The sequence below is a fragment of the Juglans regia genome, chromosome 16 (assembly GCF_001411555.2).
Source record: "Juglans regia cultivar Chandler chromosome 16, Walnut 2.0, whole genome shotgun sequence".
NCBI classification, from domain to species: Eukaryota; Viridiplantae; Streptophyta; class Magnoliopsida; order Fagales; family Juglandaceae; genus Juglans; species Juglans regia.
In genome coordinates, this window is record NC_049916.1 from 13,885,000 (window position 1) to 13,899,325 (window position 14,326).

At 38.0% G+C, this 14,326-nt stretch overlaps 1 protein-coding gene across 1 annotated transcript; it reads left to right on the forward strand.

Moving 5' to 3' along the window:
- The first annotated feature begins 254 nt into the window (after nucleotides 1-254).
- Nucleotides 255-14,326, forward strand: LOC118344799. The gene is made up of 3 exons (XM_035686199.1): nucleotides 255-380; nucleotides 483-572; nucleotides 13,949-14,326. Exons 1-3 carry the CDS (start codon nucleotides 255-257, stop codon nucleotides 14,324-14,326), a joined length of 594 nt encoding a protein of 197 aa, XP_035542092.1.

Consider the following 14,326-nt stretch of genomic DNA (forward strand, 5'->3'; position numbering starts at 1 on the left):
GGAAAATGAAGGTACCTAATGCTATGAAAATGTTCACTTGGAGGGCTTGTAGTGAAGCACTTCCCACTCTTTCTAATTTAGTGAAGAGAAGAGTGGTAGAGGATGGTTCGTGTCCTATATGTGGATTGGAGTCAGAAACTTCGGGACATGTTCTATGGGATTGTGGAGCTGCTAGAGATGTTTGGAGCCAAAGTTGTAGAAAAATTTAAAAATTGATGTGACATAGTGAGTATTTTCTAGATGTTTGGAACCAAATGGTTAAAATCTTGGAGCATGATGAGCTTGAGGAGGCTACTACGACCACTAGGCTAATATGGGCAAGAAGAAATGAATTCACACATGGGAAAGAGTTCAAGCACCCAACCTTTCTTCTCAAGAATGTAAGAGATGAGTTGTTGATGTTTAAAAACTCTACTAACATGCCCCAAAAGAAGTCAACTAGTTTGGTTTAATTACAACTCTGATGACATAAACCAACATAGGAAGTTTATAACCTAAACCAGGATGCAGCTACTAAGAATGCAGATGGCAGAATTGGCATTGGTGTGATTGTTAGGGACTTTAAGGGCCAGGTTCTTGGCACACTTGGAGCTCCTAGAAAACTAACTAAAATTCTTTAATTGCAGAAGCATATGCACTATTGGTAGCAGCTGTTTTTTTGTAAACAAATGGGTCTTACACAAATCATTCTAGAGGGGGATGCATGTAGTTAATATGCTGAATAATGCTAATACAAATTGGAGCTTAGGGGGCTTATTGATTGAGGATGCAAGAAAAATCTTTAAGTTTCTTTGCTAGTTGGTCAATGATCCACACTAATAGAGGTGCAAATATGGCTGCTCATTATCTAGCTAGAGATACTATTAATCTTGATGAAGACATGTATGTTTTGAAAGATTTTTCTCAATGTATTCAATCCACTGTTATCAGTGAGATGTTGTAAGTCTTCAGTTTGCAATAAAGATTAGTTTCATTTCAAAAAAGAAAAATCATGTGGAGACCTTTATTAGAGCCAACACTCTGATGCTTGGTTTTGCTGGGAAAAAGTCACTTTGATTATAATAATAATAATAATTAGTTTATATTTTTTTTATTTTAAAAGCGATCTTAAAATTTTTAATGTTTTATTTTAATTTCTAAATTTTTTTAATCAATCGTACGTATTTATGCCAAACTCTTATGAAGTTGGTAGATTACAATTTTTTTTAAGAGATGATTATCAAAGTGGATAACTTTGAAAGTGATTGTAAATTGAGTGGCCGTTTGAGAGGAGTTTACTCTCTCTCTCTCTCTCTCTCTTATTACTAATCACTCTAAAGTTTTCAAATCTCCCTTCAAGACGTATAAGTTTTGTTACATAAGAAATGTTGGGGTAATAAGTGTAAAACATTTAATAAGTATAAAACGTTTAATAAATCTAAACCATTTGATAGGTATAAAACGTAACCAAGTAAAACCTTTAGACATAACTCAGAATATGGAAACTCTTGCATTAATTTCATTTGTTTCATAATATGAAAAAAACTGGTATGGACCCAGTGGTTTGAGAGGCGTTTGGACCTATGGTGAGGATGACACAAGAAGAAAGGAAAATATGTTGGTTCATTCGAGGTAGTCAAACCTTCTGAGAGAAAATATGAAGGGGAAAAATACTTTGATTGCTTATTATTTCTGTAAATAATTTGGTTCCTTTTTATAGAAAACCTTCTTACAATGGAAAATTAAATGACTACAACTTTGTAAGGACAGTTTGCATGATTCTTAGAATCCCTTATTTTTAGCCTCCTTATTTTATTCACCCTTGATCCCCTTGATTTTATTTCAATGCTGGGTCAGTATCACTCCTTCCCCCATGTAAAAGGCTCTTGTCCTCAATAGCCATATTAGGAAATGTTTGTTGCAAATCTTCCAAGTCTTCCCAGGTGACATATGAGGGTGGCAACCCTTGCCAAAGAATGAGGACCGGTTTGCATTGTTTTTGTGTTCTGTGGTCAAGGATAGCTTGTGGTATTGCCCATAAGGTTTGGTCTTCCTCATGTGTAGGTGGAAGTTGAGGCAAGAGGACCACTGATGCGCCAATTTTTTCTTGAGCAAATTGATGTGGAACATAGCATGGATGCATGATTCTGGTGGTAGGAGCAAACGGTAAGCTACCGGGCTGATCTTGTGAACAATTTGGAAAGGACCAACGTAGCAGAGAGCCAATTGGGTGTTACGTCACCAAGCGACAAAGGATTGGCGGTAGGGATGTAATTGCAAATAAACCCAATCCCCAACTTTGAACTCGACTTCTCAGTGGTGTTGGTCATAAAATTTCTTCATTCTTTCTTGAGCCATCTGAATATAAACCTTGAGTTTGGTCGTACTAGGCATATAATTGTTCTTCAACTGAGGTGACTTTGACCATACTAGGCATATAAGAATTGAGACGTGGAGGTGCACGTCCGTAAATGACTTCGAAAGGAGTTTGTCATAATACAAAATGCCAGGTAGTGTTGTAGCTATATTTGACCCAAGGAAGCCATGTTGTCCAGCTGGTGGGTTGATCCCCCCGTAAAACACAGTAAATACATTTCAATGGTGCGATTGACAACTTCTTTTTGACCATCCATTTGAGGGTGATATGCGGAGCTAAAGTTGAAGCTGGTGCCCTGCAAATGGAACAATTTCTTCCAAAACAAACTTGTGAACGTGGGATCGCATTCACACATAATTGTTTTAGGCAAACCATGTAGTTGAAAAATATGTTCAAAAAATAAATGAGCCACGGTAGGAACTTTATACAAGTGTTGCATGGTGAAGAAATGTCCATATTTGGACAAACGATGGACCACAATGAAAATGGTGGTTTTGCCCTTGGACTTGGGTAGTCCACTAATGAAATTGATATGAACCCGTGGGAACGGAATCCCTTGAACCCATAGTCAATTTGAGAACTCCCCAAGAAAGCCAAAATCAAGTCAATGGATGGAGAACCTAGACCCGATGAGAACCCGTTTCAAGAACCTAGATTATATTAAAATCTAGACCCATTGAAGAACTCGTCTCAAGAACCCAGATTACAAAGGAGGAACGCCACAAAAGTTGTGATTTACCTTTGATAAGTTCAAAAGTTCAATTAAGAACAAGAGGAGTAAAACTCAACTCACAATGAATAAATTCATCAAATTTCATAAACTTCATAAACTGATTAGAATGAGGCTACATAGAGTATTTAAAGCAAAACCTAATGAAATCCTAGCCAAAATAAACCCCCATCTTCCAAAAGTGCCCCTGGATGAACAGTGCCTCGACTACAGTGCCGCGCTACAGTAACTCGGCTACAGTAACCCTAACCCTAGTTCAATAAAATAATAACTTTCCCAACATGCCCTTGCATAGGCCCCCTTAAGTGCTTCCCATAATAAACTCAATTATTCTAAACTAATAAAATAAGTTCTTTAAATAAATTAAATAAGTTGTAACCTTTCAAGAGCCCAAAGCCTTTAAGTCTTGTTGTTGCCATCTTTCATAGTTGATCAAATGAATCAAAAGTGGATCTTCATCCTTCAAGCCCAAATGAATGTTGGGCTCTTGCTAAACTCGTCCCAAGTGGATTGCATCAATCATTGCATTGTCTCCGTGATCTTAAAGACTAGGCCCATCATGGTTCCTATCAGAAATCCTTATAAACTTCTTCCAAAATCTGATTGGGAATGGGCAATGGTTGTAACGCCCCGATCCCGAAGGTCCGGAGAGTTAACTCTCAATACTAAATTAACTTAAATAACACAACTATACAATTTAGAAAATCCCATAAAATATTAATCTACTTAATCAATCCAAAAATCTAAGTTCCTCAACGGCGACAATAAAGAAATCCCCAATAACATAAATTAGAAATTCTCCAAAACTCAAAAACATCTTCAACTCGTCAAATCAAATACCCAAAAAAAATAAATCAGTTTACTAACTACGACCCTCAAATAAGCATTTGTATCCTCAAACACTTATTCCATTACGATCATCACACCTTGCTAAACTTTCTACTCTTGTTCTCCAGCTGAACCATCAAAATTATCTGAAAAATATATGGAGATAAGGGGTGAGTTATCAACAACTCAGTAAGCAGAGAACATATACCAGTGTATAAACATGAGCATTTACAGAAATCAGAATGCAGAACAAAACATTTTCATTTTCAGAGTGCGGAAGCAGAACATGTTATCAAAATATCAGAGCGAAGATTTAGAAATAATTTCATTCAAAATATTCTTTGGCATAACATAAAAGATCATCATCATCATCAGAACATCATATCAGAACAGAAGCCATGTATAATCCCCGTGGTAGGGTTGTGCATCTGCGGATAGCCAAGCAGAACATGAAATACTCTGTCACCAAGGTGTGCACTCAAAACAGAGATCACTACTATAACCCGTGGCAGGGCCGTATCCACTATTATTACCCGTGGTTGGGTCGTATCCACTATTATTACCCGTGGTTGGGCCATATCCACTATTATAACCCGTGGTTGGGCCGTATCCACTATTGTAACCCGTGGTTGGGCCGTATCCACTATTGTAACCCGTGGTTGGGACGTATCCACTATTGTAACCCGTGGTTGGGCCGTATGCCACTATTATCACCCGTGGCAGGGTCGTAACTGGGCCGTAACTGAACAGAACGGAAACATAATTAAATTCAGAATCAGAGAGTCATGCCAAAGGTTTTCAGAAATTCACGTCATATCCAAACAGAGTACTAAACAAAAATTTTCGGAACAGAACAAAATCATATCACAACATAATTTATGCACAAATTTCATATTCGCTCTCATTTTCAAAGTTTAGAAACAGAATGTCAAAAATAAGCTCATGTCTACACCAGTCATGACAGAAAATACTTTCTTCTCAAACATAATCTCATGAGTAATGTAGAACAAATAACTGAGGTAGTTCAAATTTCTTTTCATAACAAAACATGCATAGTTTCCAAAACGGACCTCAGTTCATTTTATTTAATGCAAATTCTAGCATAGAAACCCCACTTACCTGGACTTCTTAGCTTTTCAAAAATTTCCTCAAAATGTCGATAATTAACAATCATCACCTATCAAATAATCAAGTAATTCCCGTAAATTTCCAATCAATCACGTATTTTGGTATTTAAGCCTAAACTTATAAAATAACCTATTTAATTCCACAAAACCTAAAATTTCATAAACTTAAAATTTATCATCTTTTTCTAAAATAGCCACTGTCCAATTGATAACTTTGACTAAAAACATTTAAAAATCTAACTTATTTATTAATGAAAACAACTTATAAAGTTCAATTCTAGATAATATAATTATCCCAAAATATTTTAAAGTAAACCATAACTATTATTAAATAGACTAAAACATATCTAAAATGTAAAAACAACATTACTCCAATATTGTTTACTCTTAACATAAATCTTTACTTAATAACATATAATAAAATAATTTTCTGTAATCATAATTAAATAACAGTGTACTAATACATAATAAAATATAAAAGCCCATTAATATAACATGTAGTGAAGGGCATTACGGTAATTCAATTAATTCCTTGAAAAGTAACCAAAACCAAAACCTACGTAAAATGAATAACATGCACGGCGGAAGCTACCCAAGGGAAACCGAGGCACGCGTCGAGGGTGAGGCGCGACGGGGCTAACTGGAGGGATTGCGGTGGCGCGGCAGAAGAGCAAGAGTGCGGCGAAGCTTCCATCGAGCAGCGCTGGGCAGTAGAGAAGGACAGGGAAAAGTGAGCGAGAGAGGGCAGAGAGAAAGGAGGGAGTAACCGAGGGAGGTACTCACCGCGAGGGACAAGGCGGAACTGAGGCGGCTCGAGGCTGACGGAAAAGTGACAACCGACGGATTCTGTGGCTGGTCCGATAGTTTTCCCGACGTACGGTGGTGACTAACCGTGTTAGTGGTGATGCTCTGTTTTTGAGAGGAGAAACAGGGGATTTTAATTCGGTAAAAGCATGGGTTTCTGTTTCCCGTGGCTATCGAAAGTGTTTTCCGAGGGTTCTTCTGGGCGTCGGTTTTACGTGGAGATGGAGGTTGGGGGAGGACGAATCAGGCAGCAGTGGTGACGAACACGTTTGGGCTTCCGTGAGGGTGTTGGACGGCAACGGGGATGGCTGAAAGGTGCAGAGAAGACTGTGGGAAACCGAGAGGAGAGGGAGAGAAAAATCACAGGAAGCGGCTATTCTAGGTCTTCGTCATGCACACTAGTGGTTGGCTACGGATGCAAGGTTGACGAGTGCTGAGTCAAGGGCTACGGGTTGCTGTTTGCGTGGTGAGGAGTTTCTAGCGGGGCAGTGTTGGGTAAAATCTCAGGAAAAAACATAAGCACCTATATATATGTGAGGTGAAACCCTAGAGAGACGAGAGAGACGTGTGTGTGCATGCATGCAGTGAACGAATGCGTGTGTGTATGCATGCTGTGCGACGGGAAAAAAAAAAGCCGTGCGAAAAAAATAAAATAGACGGAAAGAGAAGGAAACGAAAAAAAGAAAAATAAAAAAAAAACATGCGGGGAAAATAAAAATAAATAAAAAAAATCTACAGTCCAACTATACCAATCCTGGATCCGGGTGTTACAATGGTTGTAGACCTAGCATGGACAATGATTTTATTTTTAGCCACCCTTAATCCCCTCGATTTTATTTCCATGCTGGGTATGCAACCATTGCCCATTCCTAATCAAATTTGGGAAGATATTTCTAAGGATTTCTTTAGTGGACTACCCAAGTCCAAGGGCAAAACCACCATTTTCGTTGTGGCCCATTGTTTGTCCAAATATGAACATATCTTTGCCTTGCAACACCCGTATATGGCTCCTATAGTGGCTCATTTATTTTTTGATCATATTTTCTGACTACACGGTTTGCCTAAAACAATTGTGTGTGACTGCAATACCACATTCACAAGTTTTTTTTTTGAAAGGAATTGTTCCGTTTACAGGGCACCAGCTTCAACTTTAGCTTCGCATATCATCTCAAATAGATGATCAAATAGATGATCGATATTTAAACTTTTTGAGTAAGGATGGTCAAGATTTTGTGGTTGGGGTGACTTGGCATGATCATCAATGTTGTGCGATACAGGCGATGGCAACATGTCGTTTCAATTATGTTTATGTCAAGATTGTTTAAAATGTACTATTATTATTAAATGCCCATTAATTGCAATTGTGTTATTCTTGAGAAATTATTTATTTCTTCATTGGCTTGTGTTCTGCACACTAGTATAGATTTGCGGGTAACTTAGTTGTTTGAAAATTCACCTGTTTATCTCCATATTTTCATTTTACTTTGAGACTTAAGTTGAGGATTAGGAAGCACACGGGTGGAATTATTGGACGTAATGGAATAAGTGTGGTGCCTCGTTCTTCGATATTGGTCCTGGCCAGGATTCATGGTGCCAAGGGTGCTAGCTGGTTGGCAACACCCAAGTTCTAGTTTGGGAATAGGCGTGCAACACCTGCTATTTCTCAGCATAATAAGTAAAGGTTTAGTTGGAAACTAAATACTATTGTACCAGAGGTATAAGCCGTAAATAGGTTATTCCATTAAACACATGAATACCCATATGTCACTCATTTCCCAAATATTAATATACAAAAATCATCACATTCCTTACATCCTGGTGAGGAGAAACCAAACATGATTGGTCCCTTAACCAAAAGACACAACTCCATATACATTACAAAATACTAAAAATGGAGATGGGCCTCTGTGACTATTGCTTGGGTGGGGTTGGTTTTAATTCCTCAAGTACCTCTCCTGGGGCTAATTTTACATAGTTCTGATAAACAAAACCATAGATATATTAAATAGCTATAACAATACATATATATTTGTGTATGGCGAGGAATCACTTTTTAAAGTAAGACACATGCATTCAAAGTCATGGCGAGGAATCACCATATAAGAAATTACCCTCTGTGCAAAGCTCAAATATATATATATATATATATGTGTGTGTGTGTGTGTGTGTGTGTGTAAGGAATCACTATTTTCTCAAGTATGTAAAACTCTTTATATCTCATCATATGAAGTCTCATTGCATAAAATGCCAAGCAGAGAAAGTCACTTCACCATTTGAAATCGGGGGATCACTCTTACCCGACCAATGTGCAAGCTGACTCTCTTGTTTCAAATCATTCAACCCACACCAAAATATATATGTTGCACTGGGAACTCATTCTACAATGACAACCAACTCAAAGACACCACACATGATAAGCTTAGGGAATCTCTTCACCCATCTATCTAGTAAGGCCAATATGAAGCCGTTTCACCCTGATCATCATGGGAAATCACTCACACTGTATGAAACTCGTGCCAACATGTCATTGGAATGTTCTGAGGAATCCTCAACTCGTCCTTCATTGATTTACGCACTATAAGACTCCCACACATGAATTCACCACATCACCAATCCAAACCATTCACACATCAAGATCTCAAGAATCACATAGTAAAGATAATTGTAAACATAATGAGTGAAAATATTTATTATTTTATGAATAGAAAGGGAAGGCTATAGAATATGCAATGAAAAATTACATGACATACACAAAACATTTACCTTACATTCCCAACATTGTCATAGAAGCTAACTTACCTCAATAGTTTTAGCAATACTACGGTAATGCTGTGCTGCTCTTCTCTTTGTTTCTTTTGAAGTCACATACTTTCCTCAAAGGCCCTGACTCCAAAGACACTCTAGTATTCCAATCTCAAATGTAAGATTTCGTGCCTTGTCCAATCCCTTTTATAGGGGGCGGGGCTACCAGATGTCCTTCTAACGTACTTTTAACTCTTTGTTTGTTTGAATAGGAGCCATTTAGTCTCAGTTGTCCCACATCAAGATGATAGAGACAAAATGACAGGGCAAGGCATCCACGTTCCTACTACTTGCCTTGAGACTAATCTGCAGTCTCTCCTCGAGAGAGGGTCTCTCACGTGGAGCTAGAGCATACCTCTAGTTTCAAACAATATGATTTGCAGAGTCGTAATATTATTTCATAGACTCACTCTGGATGTGACCTTATAGATGGAGTGTCAGTTTTTGCATATGATACTGCCGCCTTCTGAGCATTTTCATGTTATCCCAAAAGCTCATACGTCCATATCGGTCTTGTCCTTGACCGTTTCTCCCCTTAGGCGGGTAACTCTCCTTTTAGTACGAGCCCTTCTTGCCTTTGTACGGCTAGCGCCTTTTCTAGCTTGATCAGTTCAGGTGTAAATCTTTTGTTACACCTCAAACTAGATGTGTTAGACCTGCTTTCTACATAGCTTTGCTCGCCCTCAGGTTGGATTAGCTGCACTTTGTAGATTCCTGCTACCTCATTCTTCACCAAATCGATGGAAGTCATTCTTCTTTGTTTCCACTAGCTATCGGCTGGTGGTCTATCCCCATGTACTATCGTGGTCGTCATAATAAGGGCCAAAGAACACTAGTGATTTAGCAAACTATAATAAATGCCAAACAATATTGTGGAATTATTAGAGGACTTTTCATTAGCGATGCAATAATGTTCTTAAATGTTATTTTTGAGAAAGTGGAACATTTATTGAGATTTATTCTACTGAAGTTTCATTTTACTTATAGGAGCATATGTATGTTTTCCTTGGAATAACCTCTTTATTAGACAATAAAGATATATTATTGAGGTTTTATTTTGTTTGGTGTTTACATTGATTTTTGATGATTGATTTTTGTGACAGGGACTCACACCTAACCCTTGAGTCTTAGCATGATAATTGGTATATGAGCCAAGCTTCAAACTTTGCAAACTTTAAAAATAAGTGAGATACGACTAGGATAGGGTCCAATACTGCTTTAAATTAGTTTTAGTTATATTCAAATATGTATTGATATTTGTGTTTAGTTGTATAAGTACTATGTTGAAATTTTTAATCAAGATTAACCTTTAAGGATGCCTCCTCATTCGCATTCTTAAAATTGCAAATCTAAATATACTATACAATGACAGGAAAGCCAATCCAAATGCTTGAATAGTTATTTGAGCAATGGCATAGCATGTTGTGGATGAGATTAATTAGAACCATGGGTCGCCATAGTAACACCAATGTGGAGAGTGGCATAGTCCAGAAGTTTAATTCAATGCATCCTCCCTCCTTTGATGGAAGAGGAGACCCAACTTGAAGATTGGATTCAGGATGTTGAGGAGATTCTTTAGTTCCTCAGAGGCACAGATGAACAAAAGGTGTTGTAATCTACCTTCAAGTTGGTCGACAAAACTATTGGTTGGTGGGCTACTGAGAGGATCATCGTGGAAGAAGATGGAAGAGAAGTTGCTCTTGGGCCCATTTCAAGCAAATATTCTTTGAGTGTTTCTTCCTGAAGTCAATAAGACATGCCGAAACCAAGGAACTTTACTAACCTGGTCTAGAGAAATATGATTTTGCATCAATATGTAGCAAGACTTTTTGAACTATCATACTTCGTCAAGTATGTAATTTCAAACAAGGAAAAGAAGGCCTGAAAGTTTTGAGGAAGGCCTAAACCACATGATTTAGGAGCCAATGGTGCATTTTTAGATTTAGAACATATCAAAGTTGGTTTGCAAGGACACTCTGTTTGAGTGGAGCCTAAAGAAAAAAAGCATGTCCCATAGGGGTTTCACTTTGACAAGGATCAAAGACCATGGAAGAAGAGGAACAAAGGAAGCCACTCAGGCCAAAGGCAAGTGTAAAGAGATAGGACCAGTAAGGGCAAACAATAGAAATGCAATCTTCAAGATATGCAACCGAGTGCACCTTAGAGAATGCATAAAGGAAGGTAGACTATATTTTTAATTTAGTGGATTGTGCCAATTTATCAAAGATCGTCCAATGCAACCACATAACAACATGACTTTTTACCCATCACTAAGGATTCTCTAGGCCATTCTTATGATATGTTGCCATGAGTTTCATATGGGTGGGAGTGATTCCCTGAGATGGTTGGGTAGAATGCTTTCGTATTGGCCTCAATTGACAGACAAGTTGAGAGATTCCCTGAGCATATCCTATGTGGTGTCTTTGAGTTGGTTGGCCAGGTAGACATTCCTTGATATAACATGTATACTACGGCGTGTATTGATTGATTTGAAACAAGCAAATCAGCTTGCATGTTGGTTGGGTGGGAGTGATTCCCTGAGTCAGACGGTGAAGTGATTTCCCCTGTTTGGCTTTTTATGAATTGAGATTTAGTGATGAGATTCTATATAATGACATATGATAAGTTCTACCTTCTTGAGAAGAAATTGATTCCTTGCCTCGGTGATCTGTATACACACACACACACACACACGTGTGCGTGTGTATATTTAAGATTTGCAAAGAAGTTAATTCATCATTGGGTGATTTCTCGCCATACTGATATATTTGTGTTTTACTCAGAGGGTGACTCCTCGCCATGACTATGAATGCATGTGTTTTACTTTTGTAGGTGATTCCTTGCCATGCACAAATGTGCTCATCGATTCTTTTAAATTAAATTGTACATTACGTCTTCACAGGTATTGTCTCTCATTAGCGATTTTATCATAGCTATTTAACCTATCTATGATTTCATTTATCCCAAGTATAATTACATGCCAACATTAGTTCATCACCCAGATCAAAATATGAAGCACCATAAATTGTTCGTTGCCTAAGTATAATAAACATCTTCAAATTTATAAAGATATTAAACTCAATGGGGAGAAGCCCCTGTGTCTATTCCCCATGATGGACTAGTCCTTCTTCCTCAAGATAACCCTCTTGAGCTACATCCGCAGCAAAGTCTATGGTTCCATGGAGTGGTAGGACTACTACGATGAGATTTCAATGAGACCTCAATAAGTTAAAACCTATAACAACACTAACCATAAGAGACAATGTTAATGAATATGAATATGCACAAGTTTCATGCAAATAAGAGTGAAGCCACATATCATAGGTAAGGTGAGAAATCATCCTTTGAATGAAACACATAGATCATAAGTATGGCGATGAATCACCTTCTGAGCAAAATAGTACAATTGTTAATCATCATACATATCACCAAATACGAGGAATCACTCCACCAATTTGACACGAGGAATCTCTTTACCCGATTATCACGTGAAACACCTCCACCAAAACAATATAGGGAATCGCTCCACATAGTTGGCATGAGAAATCTCTCTACCTGGCCAACAGGTGAAATACTTCCATCAACCTATATGGGGAATCACTCTACCAATTCGACACTAGGAATCTCTCTATTCGGTCAACACATGAAATATTTCCACCATAATAGTAAGGAAACGCTCTACCTAATCAATACAGGGACTCTCTATACCTATGCTAATATGTGGAATAGTATGAAAATACCACATCCCATCAGCACATGGAATAACCCAACCCAAGCGAAACACGTGGCAACACACCTCTAGGAATAGTATGGGGAATCATTCAACTTGATTCCATGAGTACTAATCACTTTGAGATCACATCATCAAAGTAGTAAATAACCATAATGAGAAAACATACACTTTCATGAGTGAGAAAGTGAATGCGATGTAGAATATGAAATCCTGAACATACCTATATATATTTATCCTACATTACTAGTGTACTCGTAGGAGTGATCCTACATGAAGCGACTAAATACTAAGGGTTACTCTGGAGTTGTTGGTCTCTTTGTTGACGAAGACTCTGAGCTCTTAACCTCCTCAGAATCTCGAACAAAAGAATAAGGAAAAAAATGTATTAAATACTCAATGATCTCGGAGTGAGATGAAGATTAGTGTCCAAATGTATTTTATACGGCAGGACTATCAGTCATGATTATGACAGTTATGACCTTTTGTTGGCTAAAAGAGTGATCATGATCTCAGTTGTCCAAGTGTATGTTGGACTAAAGAATGATAAAGACTAAGTGGATTGATGGGACAAGACATGGATGGCTCGGTAGCTTGCCCTAGAACTAGGCGTGCAGTTTGCCTCATTATGAATATTGCCCACATGCCATTAGACCTTACTTCTTTGTTTAGACGTATCACCTGTAGGATCATATTCCTCTTTTTCCTAGTAGTAACTATTTTTGACACAGACACAAAATAATGGAATTTGATAGTTCCAAATATAGGAAAAACTTTTTTATGGAGAGCTTGCCTTAATGCTCTTTCTACCAAGTTAAATCTGTTCAAGAAGAAGGTAGTTAACAATCCAAACTACCCTTTTTGTTTACATGAACCTAAAAAAGTTAAGCATGCTTGATAGCAATGTATTTCAGCTAGAGATGCTTGGGGGCAACGCTCAAAAGAGCATGATAATTGTTAAGGATAGTTCATCTGATATGGACACATTCAGCAAATCACGTAAAGAATCCTCAATTTAATGCGGCAAGGCTAATGAAGAAGGAAACCAATATTAAATCAATATCTTTGTATATGTCTTTCTGTTTACTTTAGAATATTTTGTCATAAAGCCTCTTGATTGTAATCTGTACAACCTATAATATAAATAGTGCTTCGACCCTACAGCCAAAGCACGCTGGGGAGAATTTCATCTCTTGTGTTATTACTTTTCTGTACACACCAAGGTCTGCAAACATTGTCATGATATCAAAGAATACCTAGGACTTGCATCCCTTTTGTTTCTCTCCTCATTGACTCCCACCCTTCCTCCACCCCCTTTCCCTTTAACACAATAGTTCATATGTTAACTAACCATCAAGCTCACTAGTCAATTTCTACTGGGGTTTGTTGATGGTTCTCTCCCTGGTCTGCCATCCACTGTTCTTGATGGCAAGGATAAGTCCATCCCAAACCCTCAGTATCTTCTTTGGCATCAAACTGATCAACTTATCCTTAGCTTGATTTTTTCATCTCTTATGGAAGAAGCCGTGATTGAAGTCTTAGGCTTAACCTTTGCTTTTGATGTTTGGCAGATGCTTGAAGCTTCATTCTCTGATAAGTCCAAAACTCGAGAGATTCAAATAAAGGATGAACTCCAAGTGATGAATAAAGGCACCCGTAGTTTTGGTGAATATTCACAAGCCTTCAAAACTCTATGCGATCAACTTCATGCAATGGGTCGACCCGTTGATGATACTGATAAGGTGCACTGGTTTCTTCGTTATTTAGGGCCTGACTTCTCTTCCTTTCCAACCACCATGATGTCTCAAACACCACTGCCTATATTCAAGGATCTTGTGCCGAAAGATCAAAGTCATGATTTATTTGTTAAGTCTCTTGAATCTCAAGCAAGACAACTAACTGCTTTCATTGCTCAACGAAGAAGCAGGCACTCCTCTCGTGGTGCTTGA

Coding starts and splice junctions, on each gene's coding strand:
- LOC118344799 (XM_035686199.1), top strand. CDS start 255: ATGGTTAAAATCTTGGAGCATGATGAGCTTGAGGAGGCTACTACGACC. Junction 381..482: donor CAACCTTTCTTCTCAAGAAT/GTAAGAGATGAG, acceptor AAACCAACATAG/GAAGTTTATAACCTAAACCA. Junction 573..13,948: donor TTAGGGACTTTAAGGGCCAG/GTTCTTGGCACA, acceptor GATGTTTGGCAG/ATGCTTGAAGCTTCATTCTC.